This window comes from Vombatus ursinus, unplaced genomic scaffold (genome assembly GCF_900497805.2).
Source record: "Vombatus ursinus unplaced genomic scaffold, bare-nosed wombat genome assembly UNPS02014779.1, whole genome shotgun sequence".
NCBI classification, from domain to species: domain Eukaryota; kingdom Metazoa; phylum Chordata; class Mammalia; order Diprotodontia; family Vombatidae; genus Vombatus; species Vombatus ursinus.
The window spans coordinates 42,171,272-42,195,722 of record NW_020954557.1 but is presented as its reverse complement, the minus strand read 5'-3'; the positions used below and the strand labels follow the sequence as shown (position 1 = coordinate 42,195,722).

General features: G+C 38.7%; 1 protein-coding gene across 1 annotated transcript in view; it reads right to left on the bottom strand.

Annotated features, from left to right (window-relative positions):
• OLA1 (Obg like ATPase 1) overlaps positions 1 to 12,846 on the bottom strand; it is a 256,707-nt gene extending 243,861 nt beyond the window's left edge. Inside the window, exons 1-2 of the mRNA XM_027865668.1 lie at positions 12,741 to 12,846; positions 11,249 to 11,349 (exon numbers count right to left, since the gene is read on the bottom strand). Coding sequence (XP_027721469.1) covers positions 11,249 to 11,349 — 101 coding nt within the window. The 5' untranslated portion in view covers positions 12,741 to 12,846. The remainder of the gene's footprint in view (positions 1 to 11,248; positions 11,350 to 12,740) is intronic.
• Between the last annotated feature and the right edge of the window lie 11,605 nt (positions 12,847 to 24,451).

Here is a 24,451-nt window from a genome sequence, read left to right as displayed (position 1 = left end):
TAGTTGATTACCTTACAGTCACCTATATTTTGGATACTGTTAAAACTTCTGGGAGGGGGAAAGGGTAAGAATCAAAGAGAGTTGAGATTTTCATAGTCCTCCTCAAAAATGGCAACAAAACTGCTTAGAAATTGTTGCATGAAAATCCAATCTTCTAAAAGATGCAAACCAGAGAAAAACTCTGACAAATTTTTTAATATATGCCATTCAAGAAAGGACAGATGGAAAAATCAAGGACATATAAACACTAAAACCATACTAAAACATAAAAATACCTAAACTGTTTCCAGGTAGCCTATTATATATATATTGAAGAACTTAAGAACTGAATATAGCTAAGAAATCATGGAATGAAAACAACTGTACAACAAAAATTCACAGTTTCATATTTTTAAAAAAATATATCATGGGATGATACAACAAAAATGAATAGTATAGAAAATTTTAAATTTTAAAAATTTTAAAAATTTAAAAATTTAAAATTTAAAATATTTTTTAAAATTAAATTAAAATTTTAAAATTTAAAATTTTTAAAATTTTTAAAAATTTAAAAATTTAAAATTTAAAATATCTCTCTGAAAATGAAGCGTGGAGATACAGAACCTCTGAAAATACCTCAAATAGAAAGAGATTTGGAAGCAATACAGCAAAGTTTCAGACTTAATAGACAGAAATAGAAATCTCAAAATTGTTGTGTCCTAAAACACAAGAATCTGATCACTGTATTTCAGAAAATTATTCCAGAAAACTTTCTAAAACTACCAAAAACAAAATACATCTTGTGAGTACAAAGACAAAATTCAACCCACACACATATATACACATGTATGTATACATACACACACATCTATGTATACATACACACACACAGAACATATACAATTGTTAAAATAAGATAAAGGAAAAAAAATCCATCAAGACATCAGAAAGAAAGAAAATGTACACCAAAAAACATTGTTCAGGATCTCACTGGATTTTTCTACACAAACAAAATAGAGTGAAACAGTGGAACCACATAAAATGTTCATATTTGGACTTCAACTGCAGATTTGGTTTTACAACAAATAATGCATTCTCGTCAAAGGTAAAAGAGTGTCATTTAAAAACCATAAAAACCTCCAAGAATTCATGGAGAAAAATGCATTATAGCCTCCACTGTACATCTAAAGAATAGTACTGTACTGGTAATACTGGTGAATGTTTCAGTTGAGTTTGAAAATGAGAAAGAAAATAAGGCTGTGTGTGTGTGTGTGTGTGTGTGTGTGTGTGTGTGTGTGTGTGTGTGTGTGTGTGTGACTTTTTCAAAAGCAGAGAGAAAAAAGGAGTATACTGTAATGGAATTAACAATGAACTTGTACTCAGAAAACCTGAGGCTGGACCTTGACTCTGACAGTAGCTGAATGACTTTGGAAAAGTCACCTTACCTCTCTGACTTCCATTTCCTCACTTGCACAGCAGTGATCAGTGTACTTAAGAATGCCTGGCTCAGATCACTGTGATGAAAGTTCCATGGACAACTGTAATACACTATAGAAATATGAATCATAAAATGAAAAATTTTTTAAAGCAGGAAAAACAAACTGGAAAGAGAGGGTTGTCCGAAATCCTAAAGTAGAAAAATCATCTTTGACAGAGATGGTAGAAAATTTTTAAAGATTTCATAACATGAAATACAGAAATTGTGTTTCATTGTGGTTTATTTGCAGATATATCAACATAAAAGAGTCTATATTACCTTCCACTAATATTAGCTGTGATCATTAAAAAGGTTCAGGAGACATAGTTTCTGAGTAATTTAATCATTTTATTAATAAAGCCAGCACATTATTAATAAAAGGATGGTCATTTGGTCATCTCTCTTAGACCAAAGACCCCTCATAGCCGTGGGCCAACAGTTCAGGGTGCCTAATCAACTCTGATTGGTTAGCACAATAGGAGGCAGGCTATCTTGGGTTACATGGTCAATCAAATCTTGGTCCAAGAGACATCAATTTCCTTATCATCTGTTTTGATAATAGGGAGAATCAACATTTTCCCAGCCCTGTCTGAACAAACACAATGAGCAGGAATAAACCCATTAGCCCAAACTCAGAATTTTTTTACTGTCTGATTAGATCTTGGCCAGAGGAAATCTCCAAAAAAGATTTCCCACACTCGTTGGTTTCTGGAAAAGGAAGTAGAGAAGAGGAAAAATCTTGGTCATGATTCAATAATTAATTATTAAACATGAGAGAAATAACTAATTTCTCATAAAACTTAACCTCTGTAGACCTCCATTTAAATTATATACACAATGAAGGAGTTGAATTAAATGACCTAAGTTGCTTTTGGCTCAAAATTCTATGATCCTATGAATACCAGTAGATCAAGAAATGATAGAAAATAATTCAAATCAAATACCCCTACAACACTGAATGTAAAAGAACTGAACTTCCCTATGCTTTGTAATCAGTTAGACCTTAGCAGGGGAGTCCTTTGAAAAACATTTATTCTCTCTCTTGCTCCAAAGAAGGCTTTAACAATTTGCCCTTTCCATTAGTGTTCTGCATTATAAAAATTTTAATAAATTCTCTATTTCATCAGAACTAAGATTCATTAAGCCCAGAATTTTATTCCTGACAGTGGCACGAAGGGATAGGCTATGCAAGTTCACACAATAAAAAACTTGAATACCACATTACTCAATTAAAGGCAACAAAAAATAAACAATGCACAAAGGAATCTAAAGGGAAAAAGAACAGAAATTATTAACTCACTTAATCAGCAATTGAAAGCAAAAGAGGAAAGACTAAAGCAACGCGAGGAGTCAAAGCAACCCATACAATAAAATTTTTAAATTCAGTATCAGAAACTGTCCTATAAAGGCATAAGAAGTAAAGAAATCAGAGGATAGAGATTCCTGAAAAACAGTGACATGAAGAACTCCTAGTCTACATGGTTGCAAGTTGGATCAAATAAGAAATAGAAAGTCTGCACACCACTAATGTAATGAAAAACAGACAGTTGTACCAAGGAAGGTAATAAGCTATAGCTTCTCTGCAAAAGTGTAAAACAGCAGAGCAAATAAGACCCATAATTATTGATACAAACCCTTCACCAGGGAGCATGAATTACTAGCAAAGTATTTTACTAGCTTCCTCTCAGACACAAGCCTAACCCTATATTTCTCCACATCACATTATCAATTAACAAACAATGAAAACAACAATGATCTTTGCAAACATAGGCAAATTACATATGTAGTTCAAAGTACTCACAGCTTGTATTCTTTTAAAAAAAAAAACAACTTTTTTAAAACTACACTTACAAGAAAACAACATACTGCCTGAGGAGCAAAATGGATATGCCAAAAAAGTTCCCAGGATTATCAAAAAAGCAACTTATTTTTAATTTGCAGATTATCAAACAAGCTACTCAAAGGCACTGCAACATTTTTACAGAAGCTTTTGTTAAATATCAGAAAGCCTATGACTCAGTACTGCACTCATGGCTTATTCATGTATGGAAAATATATAAAATAAATGCAAGTATAATGAGAATACCAAAGTATATGATATTCCCATAGAAAATGGCTATTTTTAACACATTTACATGGCCTTCAATTCATTAGCATCTCTCTCATATGGAACTAAGTATGGTTTCCAAATTAGAGGGGGATTCAAACCAAAACATCTTATTGATTACTTCATGTAGATGAATGACACCAAGCTATACAGGACCACCTAAACACACAATATATAACAATAAGCAAACCATTTATTCTTTCTGCAATATCAAAATGTTGTCTGGATTTAAGAAGTTTAAAATTCTTAATATAATCCAAGCAAAAATAAAGACTAATGGCTTCAGGGCTTAATCCGGAGATTATACTAACCAAAGATTTAAATAAAATACCTACAAATACCTTGGTCTACTCCAGGTAAGACACCTTAAGCAAAAAGATAGCAAAGAGAAGACTATGACTTACTGGCATCCTAAAATCAAAGCTGAAGAGGGAAAAAATGTTTAAAGGAATTAAGATCCATGTAACACTATATAATTGTACCACTAAAGAGATGAAAAAATGTACTCAAAAAAATTCATACAATATTTAATGAAACACAGGGCCCATCATCCTAAGTATAAAAAAATTAACACTCACCTAAAAAAAAAAGAGGATTACTAAACATTCTTAGAGTTCATAATAAACAGGTCAGAAATCTAGAAAAATACTTTTAGGATAAGCAGAAATAACTTCACCAAGAAACAGTAAAGATTAATAACAAGTACATGCCATTGGATTTTTTTAATGTAACCAAAAGCAATTTACATCTGGACCAGAGCCTATCAAACAACTATGTGCAAAAATAGAATGAAAAAGCTCTCCATAGGGAAACATCCACAGAATACAACCAATGGTACGTCAACAACAATAACAAAAACAATCAAACCAATGGCTGAGTAACTCAGATCTGTTTGTGGAAACCGAAAAGATTTTATGATAGCAATTCAGGATCATTAGTCCTAGGTATTACAGAAGAATTTTTTCTTAGAAAGACTTGATTCAGTGATCAATGTAGATTATGAAAGGAAACAATAATAGACTATGCAACACATTACTATAAGCTGTAAAAATTTATCAACTACTGAATACATGGTAAGACATGACCTGGTAGATGGAATTATATATCAGAAGACTACTATATTTCATGGGATGACAGACAAGAAATCTTCACACTACAAATATAGACCTCAAAATATCCTGAAGAACTCAAACAATAAATTATAATGGGACCAGAACATTCATGCCAACCAAATTGCTGCCCACAACTGCCCAGATACAAAGCTTACTATAAAAACTTAAAAATATTTCAATAGATGCTGCCATATCAAATATCTACACAATCCAAATCATATGGAATTAAAAACATGGAAAGGCAGAAGAGGAGATCAAAATCACATGGGAATAGGATGAGGTGCATGTTGTCCCAGGTATCTTATCTGCTACTGAAGATGTCCCAAGGATGATTCTGTGAATTTAAAGAGGATGAACTTACATTCTAACAATTTCATGCAACTACAAAAAAGATATTTTAACTACCGGTCCATAGAATATTAATTATAAATAACAGCAGGACAGCAACTGACATCACAGAACCACTTGTATCTGAATCTCATCAAAACTGATGAGAATGGGGCAGCTAAGTGGCCAAGTGGATAGAGCACCGGCCCTGGAGTCAGGAGGACCTGAATTCAAATATGGCCCCAGACATATAACGCTTACTAGCTGTGTGACACTGGGCAAGTCACTTAACTCCAATTGCCTTGCCAAAAAAAACTGCTGGGAATGAATTAACAGCTAACATGTATTTTTAAGATTTGAAAAAAATTTTACATTGGAGCCTCACAACAAATCTGTGAGTTATTATTCATCCCCATTTTACAAATGAGCAAACTAAGGTTCAGAGAAGTGATTTACTCAGGATGGCACAGGTAGGAAATGTCAAAGGTAAGGAAGAAATCCAGGTTTTCCTGACAATGTCTAACACTGCATGCACTATGCCATGGTAGAAGGAAGTTACAGAAAGCTTTACAGAAGTTACATTTGAGGCGGTCTTTGAAGAACAGAATTCTACTGCTTAAGAGGGGGAAGGAGGTTATTGCAGATACATATATATATATGGAGCTAGAAGACTTGCATTCTAGATGCACCTCTGTGACCCTGGGCAAGTCATTTAAACATTTCTTAGCCTGAGGTTATTTAGTGGTCAGATATGTAAGAAAAGGCACAGAAATTGAGGGTATACATTACATTCCAACGACAGACAAAAGCAATTTTGGTTGGAGCACAGAATCTAGGGAGGCTAGTAATAAGATATAAAACTAGAAAAGATGGATGGCACCAAACTATGGAGAGTTTTGAATAGCAGGCAGAGGATGTGGCTTTCAGGAAGAAATGAGGAACCACTGAAGATTTTTAAGCAGAGAAGTGACAGGGCTCTATCCTTTAAAAGGATTATTCTGGAAGTGGCATGAAGGTATATGAAGAAGCTATTACAAAACAGTCCAGACAGGGAGTAATGAGGGCATGTTCTAGATTAGTTGTAGTGAAAATAGAAAAGAGGGACAGATGCAAAAGAATTTATAGAAGTAGAATCAACAGGACCTAGTAACTGATTAGTTATAAGGTGAAAAAGAGGGAAATATCAAATGTAACAATGCTCTGCCACTGAGTTCAACCTTGGGAAAGTCATTTGGCATCTCTGGGCCTTGGTTTTCTCATCTGAAATACTAATGAATAAAAAGCCCTTTCAGTATTTACTATGTACGATGTACTGTGCTAAGGGCTTGTATTCCAAATTTAAAATGAGATAGTCTCTGCCCTACATATAGGTGAATGATGTCCAGGGAAGGAGAGTTTGGGTCTGGCAAGTCATAAGGATAATGAGTTTATTCAGGGTAGATCCACTAGATGGAATATAAGTACTTAGATGACCCCTAAGGATCCTTCCAGCTCTATATTCTGTGCTCTGGATGAATGGTAGTATCACGGAAAGAAATAATTAAGTTAGGGGAAGGAATTGGGGCTCGAGGCAAAAAGAGAGCCTCTATGTTAGACATGTTTAGTTGGTGGCAGAAAATCCAAATAGAGAAGTTCTGAAAGTACATGGTGGTGCAAGTCTTCAGCTCAGAAGACATGTCAAGACTAGAGATATTGATTTTTAGAGTCTTCTACACAGAGTTGTTAATTAAAGCCAAGAATAAGTAAGATTCCAAAGCAATCAAATGGAAAAAGAGGGTCAAAAACAGATGGGGAGAGGGGGAATGAAGGGAAAAGGGAAGGGAGAATGTAGAAAGAGGAAAGGTAAAAAGAGGAAGGGGAAGGGGAAGAAGGAAGGGAAGGGAAACAGGAAGGAGGAAGAGGAAGGGGAAGAAGAAAGGGAAGGGAGGAGGAAGAGAATGGGGGAAAGAGGAAGGAGGAAGAGAAGGGGAAAGGGGGAAGAGAAGGGGGAAGGGAGAAGGGAAGGCTTCCTGGGAAAAGCTTCCTGGCCCTCCATCCTACTTGCAGCCATCTCCCACTTCACCTCCAGTTCTACCTACACAATACCCATGGGAAGAAATCATATAAAGGAGTCTCTGCCTCAAAGGGCACTAGATTACTATCAAGGTCATTCTTGTTGCTGATCTTGCTATCTGCTACATAGAAACTACCAGTGAAAGGATAAACAAACCAACATAGCAGAGGCAGTGAGGCATCCTAAGACAGAAACAAAAGGTGGCATGTGCCAAGCAAATCAAACCAACCTACTACCTCTCCTTAGAACCTGGAGAGAACCTAGGACCCAGAACCCAAAAGCTCCTGGAAATTGCTTTAACCTCCAGACTACTAACCCTACTGCCAACCAGTCTCCCTCAGCTATTGTCCAGAGGAGCAACCCTTGCTAAGAAGAGGTTCGCCAATCTCTACCACAATCCATCTGCCCATCAATAGCAATTTCAGGAGCAGCAGTGCTCTCCAAAAAAATGAACTCTACTGCCAGCAAGGTGCCATAGCAAGATTACTCCAGGGAATAACCTTGTAGAGATGCATGCAACCTGTCAAGAGATTCTGCAACAACTACCTCCACCTCCTCAACTGCCACCACTATTGAAGAACCTTCTCAAAAAATTCTTAACACTAATATTCTTGGCACTGTCAAGTGATTCAGCATCAGAAACAGATTTATTACTGGAAATGACATTAAAGAAGATATATTGCCCACTGCTTTGCTACTGCATCCAAAAGATGACTGGTCTTTCTATCTGACTTGCAGCCAAACACTCCTATGTGTATTGTCTCTTCTATCAGAATGTGAGCTCCATGACAGAAAGGGCTATTGTGCTTTTCTATTTGTATCCCCAGTGCTTCACAGTGTTTTGAACATAGTAAATAGTTAATAAATGGCTTTTCTTTCATCAAGACAGCCTACCTACCTGGAACTTCCCTATTGATTGCTTTTAACTGCTATACAGTCATTCTATGACATTTAGTTTCTGTGGGAGTTTTTAGTTCAATAAAACATTATGTAGTCCTAATTAGAAAAAATGCAGTGAAACTTTAAGATGCATACATATGGGGCAGGTAGACGGTGCAGTGGATAGATCACCGGTCCTGGAGTCAGGAAGACCTGAGTTCAAATCCGGCCTTAGACACTTGACACTTACTAGCTGTGTGACCCTGAGCAAGTTACTTACCCCCATTGCCTAGCCGGAAAAAAAAAAAAAGATGCATACATGTGAATATGAATAAAATCCCAGAAATATTTTCTACCAACATACATCAGCAAATAGATATAATGAACAATAAACTCACAAAACAATTCTTAGTCACAATTCAATTTATGCCATCTTTTACCTGACCCACATACAGCTCCAAATTGTCTTAGGTTCACAAGTGCAGGTTCTAAGATCTGTTCTCTTGACCAAAGGGAATTTACAAAGTAATGTGAAACCTAAAGATCTAGGCAATTACAAAAGACAAAACACATGTCCACAACTGGAGAATGGCAAGACAAACTATAGTATATGAACATAATGGATATTACTGGGCTGTAAGGAATGATTATAAAGATTTCACAGAAACATGCAAAGATTTGCATGAAGAAATTCCTCACTTGACAACCCAGTAAAGACCACTGTCAAGGAAAGCAAGGAATCATCATTGATCATAGATATAGAGCTAGATGAGTCCTTAGAAGTCAACTAGTCAAACCCTCTCGTTTTATAGCTAAGGAATAATAAACTTCAGTGGCTCCTTATCACCTCCAGGATTAAATATAAAATCCTCTGGAGTTCAAAGCCTTTTATAACATGGCCCCTTTCAACTTTCCAGTCTCCTTACCCCTTACTCTCTTCCCTCATACTCTCCAGTCCAATGACACTAGCTTCCTGGTTGTTCATTAACTCTGAGCATTTTCATTGTGTCTTCCATACCTGTAATATTCTCTGATCATTTCCATCTCCTATCTTCCCTAGCTCACCTGAAGTCCTAGCTATTCGCCTTTCCTAATTTCCCGTTAATGCTAGTGCCCTCCCACTGATGATGTATCTCCAATGTACAATATCCTGTTTATATCTTGTCTGTAAAGAGCTATTTGCCTATTATCTCCCCCATTAGACTATGAGTTCCTTTAGAGCAGGAACTGTTTTTTGCCTTTCTTTGTACAGCTAGGGTTAAAAACAGTGCCTAACACACAGTAGGTGCTTAATAAATGTTTGTTAACTGAAGACTTTTAAAAAATAAACTGTGCATTAAGAGAATTCCATGGTTTCTCATACATGTCCCCCATGCCTGGAACACTCTCCTTCCTTATCTCTACCTCCTGACTCAATTCAAGTCTCAGCTAAAGTCTCACCTTCTAAAAGAAGCCTTTCCCAGTCATCCTTAATCTTAGTGCCTTCCCTCTAAGACAACCTCAATTTATCAGATAAGTAGGTAGGTAAGTAGACAGACAAGTAGATACATACATACATACACACACATATCAGTTAAAAGATGACTGCTAGAAAAAAAAATTCATAGAGTGGTAGGTTTGAAAATCAGATTTAAAGGCTTGAGAAATTAGTGAGTGGTAAGGAAGCAAAGCAGCAAGGAAGGACAGTGTATACAAACCAGAAAGAAATCTATCTTTGGTTTACTGTGTAACTGTTTACCCTGGACAAATTATTTAACCTCTCTGGTCCTCAGTTTCTTCATCGGTAACTGGACTTTCCTCATCTGGACTAGATAACCTCTAAGCTTCCCTCAAGTCTAAATCCTATAATTCTATAATTAGATTCTATAATTCTATAGTGAAGAAAATATTATAAAAAGTACAATGTCAATAATGATCACCATAACATAAATAAAGTCAACACTAATAGAAACAAAACTCAGGCCAAATGCAACAAAACCCTATTATCAAAGGTTAAGCATACATTTCTCCTGTTAAAAACCAGAGACCAACTGAAGTGGAAAACGACAGCTATTATCAGTCACGAGTACAATTATCAGGCAGTTTTGCTTAACTGTTGTTAGGAAATATACTTTTTAGTGTAGAAAAGTTTTTAAAGAACATACTTTGTAGAGCAGTTTGAAAGTCTATAGGATCACAGTAAGTAAGAAGAGACCTTAAAAGCCATCTAGTCCAATTCATCATTTTACAGATGAAGAATTTACGCAAGAGAGGTTAAACAACTTACCTAGGAAAACACAGCTAGTAAGTGAAGTATGATCTGAAGCTAGGTCTTCCTGATTTCAAATCCAGAACTATTATGTCAAAATAAAATATATCTACACATTTTTGAAAGCTTCCCAATTTATAGCTAAATATACATGTGTATATGTTTCCATTAAGTATTTTAAGCAATTCAAACTGCTGAAATGTAACTTTTTCCAAGCCAAAATAAGTTTTGACAGCACCCATGAACAAAAGCAGAAATCCAAACACAATAGTCATTTAATTTTTAAAATAAAGTTAATTAAATCACAGGCTACTCACATTTGTCTATCTTAGCATCTACCAACACTGTAAATTTTAGTTAATTCCTGAGTTTTGATATATAACAGACATAGGGACTGCACTTGTGATTTCCCTGGTATCAGGGATTCCCAGATAAGGAAATTCCATCTACCAATGTAGGTTAAAACCTTCACAGCAACTTGAAGTCTAAAAGTTTCCTAGTGCTCAAATAAGTTGTCCATAGTCACATATTCAGTATGTCAGAGGCCAGACTTGAACCCTGGTCTTTCTAGCTGCAAGGCCACTTCATTGTAACACATACTGCCTGTGATACACAGTTATCCCTTCCACACCACAATTTTCCCCATCAAGGTTTCGATATACAGTGACTCAGCAAGAGAAATTAAATGGGAATTTTTGGAGAGTTTTGCAGAAGCCAGAAATGACAAGCAAAGGCCAGTAGATGACACAGAAAAAGTTTAGAAACTCAGAAATGCATAAAATATATCCACATATTTTATCTTTTAATACCATAATAATTCAGACTTCTCTGGTATGAAGGGAGGGCCAAAAGATTTTAGGCAGATTTTCCAGATCAAGGCTCCACACCCCTAACCCCAGTAATGTGGAAGGGAAAACAGTATAATAGCTAATAATAATAGCTAACATTTATATGATGTTTTAAAGTTTGCAAAGCACTTTATGTATGTTGTCATTTATGAATAACATTAAAACATAAAAGATTTACAAGATGGAAATAAAAGACGTAAAGCTCACTGTTCACCTACCCAACATTTGGTAATCCAACAATACCAATTTTCAATGAAGTCCCAAACCTTCCAATGATTGGATGTGGCTTAATTCCATCACCTCCCTTTTTTGGGGGCATCTGAAACATCAAAATGTAACATTTAATCAAGGCTTTTTTCTTTGTCCCCTCCACCAAAACATACACATATTCCACCAAATGTATGACATACTTTTAGAGAATCATCACAACAGCACAATAAAAAAGGAAATACAATAATCTTAGAAAATGACAACTGCATATAGCTAACTAAACAAAGTCCTTTCAAGGGGCAGCTAGGTGGCGCAGTGGCTAGAGCACCGGCCCTGAAGTCAGGAGTACCTGAGTTCAAATCCGACCGCAGACGAAACACTTGACACTTACTAGATGTGTGACCCTGGGCAAGTCACTTAACCCCAACTGCCTTAAAAAAAAAAAAAAGTCCTTTCAAGAGATCTGATTGTTCTAACTGCAACTACTCCTGTGGAAGTCCTAGAAAGGCTTATCACCAATAGCTAGAGTCGGATTTAAAAACTCTGCTACAACTCTCCTCCTGGACCAGTGTGATGGCTTGGCTATTTGCAAACCTGACATGTGGCTCTATTAATAAGTGAGACACAGTAGAAGAAAGCATTAAAAGAAATATTAGCAAGTCTATAAGGCTAGTCCCTACCTATACCGTCATTATTTAGCATATTATATTGAGGAGCCACCATTCTATGGACTCTGACCTTCACACCTAAACCTTCCCCATATATGGTCAGATACTAAAAATAAGCTTTTGGTCCCTTCTAACTTTATGTGTTATGCATCCCTTGGTGCCCAAAGAGAATGCTCTTTTGCTGCAGGAACTAAGGTCCCCTATTCTACCTGTGTCCTAAGGTCCTTTCCAGCTCCAAATCCTAGTACCTGCAACCTACTCCCTAAATTCAATCCATCATTATGTTTCGCTTGTTTGAAAAGGGTCTCATCGATGCCAGTCACTGCCCAAGTCCAGGTCTGATTGGTGCACTGCCTCTCCCCCAGACGGGATCGTGCACCGGCTGCTCACTAGGGCCCACAGCTGTCTCGTGTCACTTATTTGAGGCTCTCATTACAAGGACAAGTTCCCTCTTCTGGGACCCTGTGTCCCGGCTCGAGAGCCGTTCTCCCGGGGTTCACAGGAGGGATCGCCCCTCAGTCTCCCCGGCTCCTTTCCCCGCGGCCCCCCGCCGGGTCCTCGGCCCTTCCACCTGTCCGCCCCCCACACCCCAGATCCAGCTCCCACAGGGCAGGCAGCCTGCGAGGCGACGTGCCCCGGCCCAGGCCCGGCCTGCCACCCCATGTGCGCACGCCCGGGCCGGGGAAGGACGCGGCCCGCCAGGCCGTGCGGCCTACACCGAGGGCCGGCTCCTCATTCATTCGCCCCGCCTGGGTAAGACTCGCGGCACACTAGCCCCGGGAAGCGACGGAGGCCGGCGCGCCCGACCTGCGATCCCCCCACGGGGCCTCACCTTGCTGAGGGGGCGGCTTTGACACAGAGATCCCCGGCGCGAGGGGAGACCGAGGCTGACGGTAGCGGGAGGCGGGGACAGCGGAGGGAGGGAGGGAGGGATTAAGCGCGACTCCGTCGCCCCAGCACCACGCACAACGGTGGCGGCGGAACAGGCGGGCCCGGCCGCCCGCAGGAGCCCAGGCAGCCGCCGCAGCCGCAGCTCCCGAGCAACGCCCCCTCCCCTCCCATTGGCTGGCCAAGCCCCGAGGGAGAGCGCGCGAGGGAGGGGGCGGGCCAGCGGCGCGAGGCCGCGTTTCGGGGGCGGGGCTCCTTTGCCTCCTCCAGCTCCAGAGTCTTCCGCTTCTTGCAACACGTGGTCCTTCCTGGCTCTTTCCCTGCTACGTCTGGGCAGACGGTCCTGCCTTCTCTGTTTCCGAAGCCCTCGCATCAGGTCTTCGCTCTCGTCCGTGTACTCCCAATAAGTCCTCCTTCCTTGGATTATGCAGCGGCCTGGTTATGAGACAGCGGAGAGTCGACCAACTTTAATAACTTGCTCCACCCACAGGCCGGGATGATGAAATTATTTTGGACGGAGCGCTTGTTTTTTTGGTTCTCATTAATCTTAGTATATTTCTCTTGCCACAGCTGCTTAACCCCGAAGGGCATGCACACCCGATGAGGGAAGGAAGAAAAAATACATTTATTCATTATGGTCCTTAGGAAAGAGTGCTGCACTGGATCCTGTTCTCAGTTCTACTTAACTTGCTGTGTGATTCTGGGCGATTGTGGGCAAGTCACTTAACCACTCTTTTCCTGCGTTTCCTCATTTATAAAATGGGAATAATATTATCTACCTCCCAGGAAAGTTGTGAAAACCAAATGAGATAATAATTGTAAAGCATTTAGTACAGTGCCTGGCACATAGTAGGTACTATATAAATTTTATTATTACTATTCTACCACTAACTAGCACTGTGGTCCTTCAGCACTTTTCTAGGCCTAAGTTTCTCGTATCCCCAGCAATAAAATACATCTGTAAAGAGTATTTTGGGTTAATTTTTCACTTTGTGTGTCATCTTTTTCCTCCAGAACATACTTAACCCCCCTGACGTAATATACTCCAAGGCTGTTAGTTGGTTTGTGTTGGCTTACGATGCTTTAACAACCCTAAAAGTTGGTACCCTCTTATGATTCAGCCAGGCTTCTTAATCTTTTTACCTCTGGGATTTTTTTTGTGAGTGCTATCCTTCCAGTACAAGATGATACGATTCATCCACCATTACTACAGTAAGAATTAATTTAATCTTCCCAGTAACGACTTGCATGGAGCTATTATTCATTCATTCATTCAAAAATTTCCAGTGGCCAAATTAGGTACTGGGGTAAAAAAGATGGAAACGGAAAGCAGTCCATGCCCTGGCCCAAGGTCTTTGTAATCAAAGCCACACATTTGAAAGACTGGTGGGAGAGGGGTAGGATGCTGACTGCAACAGGAGGAAGCTGCTATGCCTGCATCTTAACTCTTAACCAACTAACCTCAGCAAATTAATCTCTAATTCGGTTACCGCTTTTTTCTTCAACTAATGTATTTGTATTTGAACTGTAGTTTGTCTTAAAGAGCCTAGCATTTACAGAAATGCTAACTGTTGCTGAGATACTGAGCATCACAATCACTTTTACCTTTTCATTCCTCTTTTCCAAATCCAACAATCCAACCACTTCTTCATTCTCAGCATAGCCCACTAGTCCTTTCAATCCCTACCACCAAAATCTCGAGTTAGTTGTTACTTGGACTCTCTCACCTTTACCAGCCTGCCTTCTCTATAGCCAAAATGCAGCTGCATCTTTCTAATCCGGTAAGAGTTTTTTAGAACCATTGTGGAATAATATGTCAGGCAAATTTCTGCGATTCTAGATTCTAGTCAGTATTTCCAGACCGCAGCAATATCCTAACACTGGGCCCCATGCGAGTTAGTCTATTTTTTCATTAAAAGGTATCGAGACTTGGTTGGCCCATGCTATTGACCACTTCCTGGTTGTCTGAGTACTAAACAGCCAAGGGGAGCTCCAGGCCCCTCACAGATGCTTGCCTGGTGGGAAAAAAGAGGAACAACTCAGGAAAGGGACGTTCACTCAGGTGAATCAACTTGAAGTGTCCTCACTGCTTGCCCTTGTTGAGATCCTTTTCCTGCCATGCTGTAACAGTAAGTCTCCTTTTGTTAACTGTTGAATGGTCTGAGTGTTTCGTTTCCTTCCAATATTGATTCTAAACTACCAAGAGTCTAGCCTGATTCAAGCCCAGTCCTGAATCTTAAGTTAGTAGTATCACCTTCTACTCCCATACTAAAAATTCTGAAAATGTGATTTAATACATTTTTCTTAATAAATAAGAAACCAATTTTATGGCGTCAGTAGCTTGTCATTACATTTACATTGTTTAAATTTGGCAGTTTTTTATCCTACTCTATTTAACCTCTCATCTTCCTTTATTTCCCTGGCCTATTTAGGCAAACCTTTCTAATTACTATCAATTATATTAATTATCTGCATTCAGTTGATTCTGTACATTGATTCAGGCCTTGGCTTGAAGGGCCAATTTTATGAGACTCTCTCCTCATTGGTGCAGATTGATTATTTAGTGCTCCACACCTTGGAGCTGGCTAAAGTGGAAGAGAGAAATCCTAAGTTCTTCTGGTTTCCAGCATCAAGAGAGAAGATGTGCAACTCCATCCTCTCTTCAGGTCCTTGAAGGGAAGGAAAGACCCTGGGAATAAGGTGGCAGGAGAGGAACTGGCAGTCTCTATTATGTCCCTATCCCCAGCTTACTTTCCTAAAAACTTTAGGAAACTTCCAGCTGAGTGAGATCTGAAATGTTCTCTCTTTGTTGAACTGAGGTATTATCTCTCTCTCAATGGAAGAACTTCTTCACCCTGTGTTTTCTGGTATATATTTTCCCTGTATACTGTTTTCCAATTTGTTTTGGTATTGACTTGGATAAATGGGTTTCTTTGCTGTTTGCTATATATGTTTGTTGTGAAACTGGTATTTATTGAGAAAGGGATCAAGCCATGGATATAGAGAGCTTGGGGTTCTCCTTTCCCCATTAAAGAACGGCAGTCAGGAGTTTAGCTTGAATCTTAGTTATTCCTCCTAGACTAACAGTTTAAGAGAGCAGAGAGATTTAATTCCAGCCCAATCAAAGTCTGTGGAGAAGAGCAGGAGGAGGAGGAGATGTTGGAGATGTCTGTGCTTGCCTCCCTGTGAAGATCATCAAGACAGACCTATGTGGATATATGTAATCTATGTGAGCCAAACAAAATCCGCGTGCACACACACACACACGCACACACACACACGCAATAATTGTTGTTAAGTTGTTTTTCAGTTGTATCCAACTCTCCATAACTCCACTTGGGATTTTCTTGGCAGAGACACTAGAGTCATTTGCCACTTCCTTCCCCAACCCATTTTACAGATGAGGAAACTGAGGCAAACAGGATTCAGTGACTTGCCCAGGGTCACACAGCTAAGTAAGTGTCTTAGGCCAGATTTGAACTCAGGAAGATGTCTTCCTGACTCCTGGCCCAACACTCTATCCATTGTGCCCCCTAGCTATCCCCTGATAACATAATATTAAGGCAAAATAAAAGATAATATCCCTAGCCTCTAAGAACTTATATCTCTACTGCAAAGCTTCCCCTGATATCCTCAACTGGAAGTAACCTCTCACTCGTACCACTTTGTAGCTTTATTTATGCATTTATCATGTTCTAGTTTGTATTATATTTACCTGTACATATACAAAGAGACAATGAATTGGACTCAGAATGGAAGAGAAGAGCAGGCTGGATTGTATCTGGGAAATTATTCAGGGGTGCTTCCAACGATCCCAAGCTTCTCTTTGCTGCCAAAGCCCATGCTTTAATGCAAGTATTCTGATGATGATGCCCTATGGTTGAGAATCATAAAACATCCCCATTTCAAAAGAATCAAAATTGTAGGTGACCCAAAGGACAATGAAAAGACATATGGAAGGCACTACATAGTCTGAAGCAAATTACTAAATATTATCTGCTCCTGACCAAGTGATATTAATGATAACAGGATCATCTGCTTTGGAGCAATTCTAAGCAACCTTGGAGATAATGTAGTTTAGGGGTATGATTGAACCAGCTTGTTACCACTAATAATAATAATAATACTGATGATAGCTAATATGTATATATAGCACTTACCATGTGCCCAGGACTATGCTAAGGATTTTACAATTATTATCTCATCTGATCTTCACAACAACCCTGGGAGGTAGGGCTACTATTAACCCCATTTTTCAGGTGAGGAAGCTGAGGCAAACAGATTTAAATGACTTGCCTGAGGTTACACAAGTAGTATCTGAAACTGGATTTGAATTCCAGTCTTCCTGACTCCAGGCCCAGCCTGAACCCACCAGATTGCTAGAACCAATTGTTAAGTTGTCAGTGTGAGTGTATACCTCAGAAATCAGAAAACACCACAAATTAGGGCTTAATGTTAATAATTCATATTAAATTTAAAAATGTTTGACTCTGACCTCAAGTCTGGCCTTAGAAACTTATTGTGTGACCCTGGGCAAGTCATTTAACTTCTGTCAGTCCCAATGTCCTCACCTGAAAAACAGGGATAGCACCTATCCCCCAGGGTGGATGTGAGGATCAAATGAGATAATATTTGTAAAGTGCTTAGCACAGTGCCCAGCACGTAATAGGTATTTTCTATGTATTTAACAAATACATAAATTAATAAATGTTCATTTCCTTACTTCATGCATACATTTTTTCCAAAGAGGAACTTATTGAACATTTACCAGTACACCCTTAATCCAATCCCACCTCCTCTGTCACAGATGTGGGTCAGAGGAGAATGACCTACCTAATACAGCTAGGAAGTAGGAGAGTCTGTCTCAAACCCAGGGCTTCTGAATCCAAATCCAGCACTCATACTACTACTCCACAGCTACCCTCAAGAACATAAATGACTGGGAAAAGGAGGTGGATTGTTCATGTAGCCAACAAATGGTCAGTATAGGCGTTGCACTGTGATCAACAAAAGAGTGAAAGAATCAGAGAAAGATCCCTAGAGCACTGACTGGTCCTCAGTGAAGCATGTGGACAGTATCACAAAGAAAAGGCATAAATAGATTGTACTCAGTACCAGTGGAGGGAATACCTGCATCAAGGATATCACAGACTCACAGAAATGATATCATCTTTTTCTAAATTAAAAGCATTTTCAAGACACTCAACCTCATTTACCCTTGTCCCCCGATTCCTGGTACAATATGTTGTATTCTCCCTATATTTATGAATAGGCATAAAAAGATATGAATGAATGAAAAAGCATTTATTAAGTACCTATTTTGTACCAAGCACTGTATTAGGAGCTGAGAATACAAATAGCAAAAATCAGGTGGTCTCTTCCATTGAGCACCTTACATTTTAATAGGTGACAACTCATCTGTGGGAGAGGTGGTCAGAAATGAGTGCTTTTGTTTTAAGAGTCAATGAAATGGGCAGCCAATTGTTATGACCTTTTCAAAAATAATGTTAACATTGACGTGACCACTCTTCCTAGAATAAAGGGGGAAAGCAGGGTACACCCCTTGTAGCAAGCCAAAAGTCAAGATGTCCCCTGGTGGATACATGTGAAGCATAGTCAGGGCCAGCAATATATAGCCCTTCAAGTGAATTTGTTCTCACTCATCAGTCAAACTTAGCCCCAGGAGTTCCAAAGTGGAGTGAGTTAATCCATGCAGGGAAGGAGATAGTGGGAAGAAGAGTGGGATAGGGGGAGGGGTATGGAAGTTACCTACTTGGAAGCAGAAGATGGGATGACAATATAGGGGGTGGGAGGGAATGGGGGGAGATGGACGAAGAAAAGAAATAGTATATATTAAACATTTACTATATGCAAAGCAAAATGTTAAGTGCTAGGGATACAAACAAAAATGAACATTGTTCTAGAAGAGCTCACATTCTAATGTGGGAGACAACATATGTAAGAGGTTTCAGCTGCATGTCAGAGAGAAAGGCCCTGTGGTCCTTAGGGTGTGACAGCCAAGCTTATGGTAAAGCATCTTCTTTAACATCATTTGCACTTATGAAGCCAAGCAAAATAAGTATTTATAATGTAAATAGTCACTTTTTCAGGACAAGTAAATATATCTGCCAGTCAAATAATTTTTTAAATGCTGATTTCCTTCATTTTACTGCCTTTTATACCTCCTAAGGAGAGGGTGAACTGGTAGTAAATTTTTGTGGCATAGTAAAATTTTCCTACCTACTTATAAGGCTTAGTTACATTATTTACAAGTGATTTCAGTGGATTTTGTGTTGTTTTATGTGTGTTTCTCTTCGATTTTGTTTAAGGTTAGCAAAGGGGAATCAGTATTTTACTATAGCTTAAGAAAGCAGGACCACCAGCCTTTCCATGGATATTGGAACCTGAAGGCTCACTAAGATGCATACTGCTTCACCACAGATCAGATCCCTTCGCTGATATGGACCACCCTTGTTTGCAATTTTAAATCAAATAGGAAAGTAAAAAGGAAACATGGGACACCACAGAGCCTCTTTTCCCTTCTTTCTGCTCTCAAATTATGCATGATGTTTGAACTCTTAGGAGATGACGTGATTCAGGCAGTAGGCTGAAAAGATGCCTTTGATCACTACATGGAGAATTATGAGTAGGGAAGCAGGGCTAAGGGCTGGAGGCTATACCAGAAGTTTGTCCAAAGAGGACATCATCAGTCCTGGGTCAAGGTCTGGCTTCGGGGAATAGGGAAAGAACCAAGTACAGGATATATGGTCCAAATAATCAGTGAAATTTAGGAACAGACTGCATATGATGAGGAGTAAAAATGGAAGAAACTTAAGAGTGAAGTTTCTAGCTTGCAAAATGAAATTACAGTACTGCCCACAGTGGGGAAGGCTGGAGGGAAAAATGAACAGCTTTGCCCTTCTTATATTAAAGTTGTTAAACACCATTTTTTCCCCTTTCCCTTTATCAGCTTTTTCTTCTCCATACCTCAAGCCTTGTATCACATCTTCCCTGTCATCCCCTATGTTCAGAACAACCTCCCACTCTATATCTGTAACCTCCCACTCCACATCTGCAAAATTACCTTTCATCTCCAAAGACCCCTGAAATCCCTCCTCCTGGGGTGATCTTAGAACTGTAGAATGTCAGAGCTGGAAGGGACCTTAGATCCTTTGGTCCAGCCATCTCATTTTACAGTTCTTAGTGATTATAAGGCTAGGTAAAATCTCTCATAAGAGGCTTCTAAACACTTTAGACCCACAGCTTCATAAAACATTAGACCTCATGAGGATGATCTAGGCTCCTCCCCACTACCCCCTTCTTTTATTATAGCAGTAAAGTGGAATTTGATGATAAACCAAATTTATTTCATATTGTTTTCAAATGTCTCATTGTTAACCTTCACGTCACCTCTCCCTTTTCAGTCACCAATACGATTTTCCTGTTAGTGATAAAATAGTTCATTTTCATTCTCTCATATTAATAGACATGAGCTTATATAAATTGAGTAAATTTATAAATTTGTAAATTTGAGTTTACATTTTGAAGCCTGGCTAAGTTCCTTTTGTGGCATACATCTAATTAGTGGTTTCAGATGAGTTTTCCAGGGTGGAAAATAAAGAATCCAATAAGATTTGTAGTTTTGTTACCCAATCTCTATCCTAAAGCCCCATTATAGATTTGAAATTTCTTATAAAATGAAAGAAATTTTTATATGCCATTTTCCCAAGGTCAGTATAAAAAGGCATTCCTTATCCAAAAAAACTAAACATATACTACCTGAACCATTTTGCCAAGGAAAAACTCTGAGCAGAGAATGATAACTGAGAAAGGCACTGATAGCATCACCAGCCATGCTCAGCCAATTGGAATAAAGCTGGAGAAAGATATAGAAGAATAAAAAAAGTCTATGGGCCAAAAATACTTAAAAAGTAGGCAGAGACTAATAAATTATCCTTAAGGGCATATGTAAATATATCTATTATTAGTATCTGCATGCTATATAAATTTATAAATTCTACGTCTACAAAGATATTTATAGCAGCTCTTTTTGTGGTAGCAGAGAACTGGAAACTGAAGGGATGCCCATCAGTTGGGGAATGGCTGAACAAGCTGTGGTATATGAATGGAATGGAATACTATTGTACTCTAAGAAATGATAAGCAGGCAGATTTCAGAAAAACCTGGAAAAACTTACATGAACTGATTCTGAGTGAAGTGAGCAGAACCAGGAGAACATTGTACACAGTAACAGCAACATTGTTGCAGGATCAACTTTGACAGACTTAGCTCTTCTCAGCAATGATCCAAGACAATTCCAAGGGACTTGTGATGGAAAATGCTATCCACATCCAGAGAAAGAACTGATGCGGTCTGAATGCAGATTGAAGCATACTATTTTCTCTTTCTTTTTTCTTCTCTCTCATGGTTTTTCCCTTTGGTTCTGATTCTTCTTTCACAACATGACTAATGTAGAAATATGTTTAATATGATTATACAAGTATAGCCTGTATCAGATTGCATGCTGTCTTGGGGAGGAGGGAGGGAAGGAAAGGGGAAAAATTTTGGAACTCAAAATCTTATAAAACTAAATGTTGAAAACTAAAAATAAATTTTTAAACATTAAAATAATAAAATGCATTTATAAATTCATTACTTTATAATTATTTAATTCTTATGGTAGTATGGGCTAGTAAGTATTATTCATTTTATTTTATAGATGTGAAAATGGGCACCAAGAAGAAGAGTAACTAACAAGGTCACAGGCAAGGGTGTGCCGCAATTAGCTGGAGTCAGCTGAAGGAGTCTCAGGAGAAGCCATTGTTTAATTTTCAGTGAGAGTATTTACAACTTGGAAATTGGCAAAAGTCAGAGCTTGGTTTATTGTTTCATTGATTGTGTAGACTTAAGAAAGTGATGGAGAAATGCAGATTAAACTAAAAAATTTTCAGTACATGTTCTCCCTGCTTCCCCAAAGCCAGTTGTTAAATATTTGCCAGCTCATCCCTACCATTCAGAAAGGAAAATTAATATTAACTTGACATAATATTTCACCTATTTTAGTACAAGAGAATTGTTGAATTGTCTTTTGGTATACTCCCCAGTATGCATCCACAAATTCTTGAGCAAGATGAACACCACATATGTCTAAGCCAAATTGATCCTGTTTAATATGAGTGTGGTAGGTGTTGGATTGGAGTGCACCCCATTAAGTATGTACTGAGCTTATATAACTGCCAACCATTTGTGGGTCAGCAATGAAAGACTTAGGTGCTTTAGGATGTGGAAGCAATCCCTTTATTAGTCCCTAGGTCTCATGATAATGACAAGAAATATGTAAGTCAGGAGGGTTTACCACTAAACCCAGAGGTGTATCTATTCAGTGGACCTTTAATGGAAGGGATTCTGCTCTCTGTTTCCCTGTCTCTTCTCATCTGCCAATTATATCAGGACTCTCCTTTCCTCTTGCTATGAAGACTCAGGGAAGAGTTGCTGTTCTCCCATCCCAGCAGGAGGCCAGTAAGTACATGGTAGAGGGCATTTATCTAACCTACATGAGCCTGGGTCTGGTATAGGCAATGTAGCAGCAATCTTGAGATGGACATTTCTGGAATCATGGACAATCTTGTTAGTTCCATCCCCAGAAAAAGAAAAAGAAAGAGAAATAACACTGGTCTTGCAGTTGAAGGATGAGGATTCCAATCTCAAATCTGTTCATTACTAACTCTTTGACCTTGTGCAAGTCAGTTCACTACCGTGGACCTCAGTTTCTTCATTTGTAAAATGACGATGGGCTAGAAGAGATGTGTATTTGATATGTCTTTGACTTTCCATTTCAACCCTCATGTAAGGTGGCTTCCTTATAGCCCTGAATATATATTATGTATGATTAGAGGAAACCACCATTGAACCAGGGGCTCAGTGCTAGGGGTTAGGAGGACAAAAGTGAAGTAGTGGGTAAAGACCTTACGTTCTACTGGGAAGAAGCAATGTGTACATAGAAAATTAGATGCAAAATATATGCAAAGTAATTTCCTGATAAGGATCTCTAGCAACTCAGGGAATTATAATAGAGTTTCTCTAGGAGGTAGTTCTTTAGCTGAGCTTTAAATGAAGCTGGGGATTCTAAGAGGTAAAAATGAGGTACAATCCAGGCCAGGGGGACACTGTGCAAAGGCATAGTGACTGGAGGTGGCATATCATGGCCAGTAAACAGCAAGGTAAACGTGTGAAGGAGAATAAAATACAGTAAGCCTGTAAAGGTCATGGGGAGTCAGATTGTAAAAGGCTTTAAAATACATACAAAAGTGTCTACATTTTATGTAGGAGGCAAAAGGGATCTACTGGAGTTTTTTGAGCTAGGAAATGACACGGCCAAACGTACAGAAGGATGATAATTGAAGCCATGGAGCTGATGGATTACCAAGGGAGTAGAGAAAGAATAGAAGTAATCAAGCTCTCCCTGCCAAAAGTGTCTCTTGGTGGCTAACTTAAGGAATATGCTGACCTAACACCTCTTCTCCACAGAGCTCACATTTAGTGGATAGAAGAAGGATCCAGCAAAGAAGATTGAGAAGGGACATTCTGACAAAAAAGAGGTGAACCAAGAAAAGTGGTATCTTCGAAACCAAGAAAAGAGAGGAGTGGGCAAAAGCTGCATTGATCAAGTAGCATGAGGGCTAAGAAAAGACATTAGATTTAGCATTTAAAAATCATCACATTATTCAGATGATGGGGTTGGAAGCCAGATTATTGAAATGAACCCAGGCAAATGAAAATCTGCTCACATGTTAAAACTATCACTCCAAAATGCACATTTAATATGTTGGCAGAATTTGGTCAATAGGGCTGGGTGACAGTCTGATGAAGGAGGGAGGGCTTTCAGTTGCCGTATTAGGACCAGATTCTTCTTATCTGAAGACAATGATGGAAATAAAAAGTATTTGATGTGAAATTCCTAGCTAAGTCCTTTGTGGGGTAATAAATGATTTGCATATGAATTGGGTTTTAAAAATCCTAGCACTGTGATTCATTGACTTTTTTCCTCCTTTTCAAACTGATTTCTTGTAACTGTTTGGATTATTTCAATCTAGTTCAATAAATATTTTATGAAGAGCCTATTATGTGTAAAGCACTGAGCTAGGCTTTGGGGATACAAAAACACGGTGAACAGTTCATTTCTTCAAGGAGCTTATGTTGTCCTAGAAGGGATACAACATCTTCACAAGTAAATAAAAACAAAATACAAACACAGTAGTTTCAGGAAGAAGAGAATGATAATAACAAGGAGGAAATTGGTAAAGGCCATGTGTAGAAGGTAGCACCTAAGCTGTTCTTTGAAGGGAAAATGAGGCATATAGCAAGTACAGGTAAGGAGGGAGAGCATCCCAAGTTTAGAAAATCATTGTGCATAAACCCAAAGGCAAAAGATGGGATGTTGTGCATGAGTGACAGCTAATACATAAATTTGACTGGAATGGAAAATGTGTGGGGAGAAAGAGAAATAGTATGAAACCTGGAAGGATAGATAAGAACATGATTGTGGAGTGCCTTAAATGCCAGGATGAAGGAGTTGTATTTTATTCTAGAGGCAATAAGGAGCTGCTGAAAATTTTGGGGTTGGAAAAAATGACATAGCTTTGTGTTTTCAAAAAG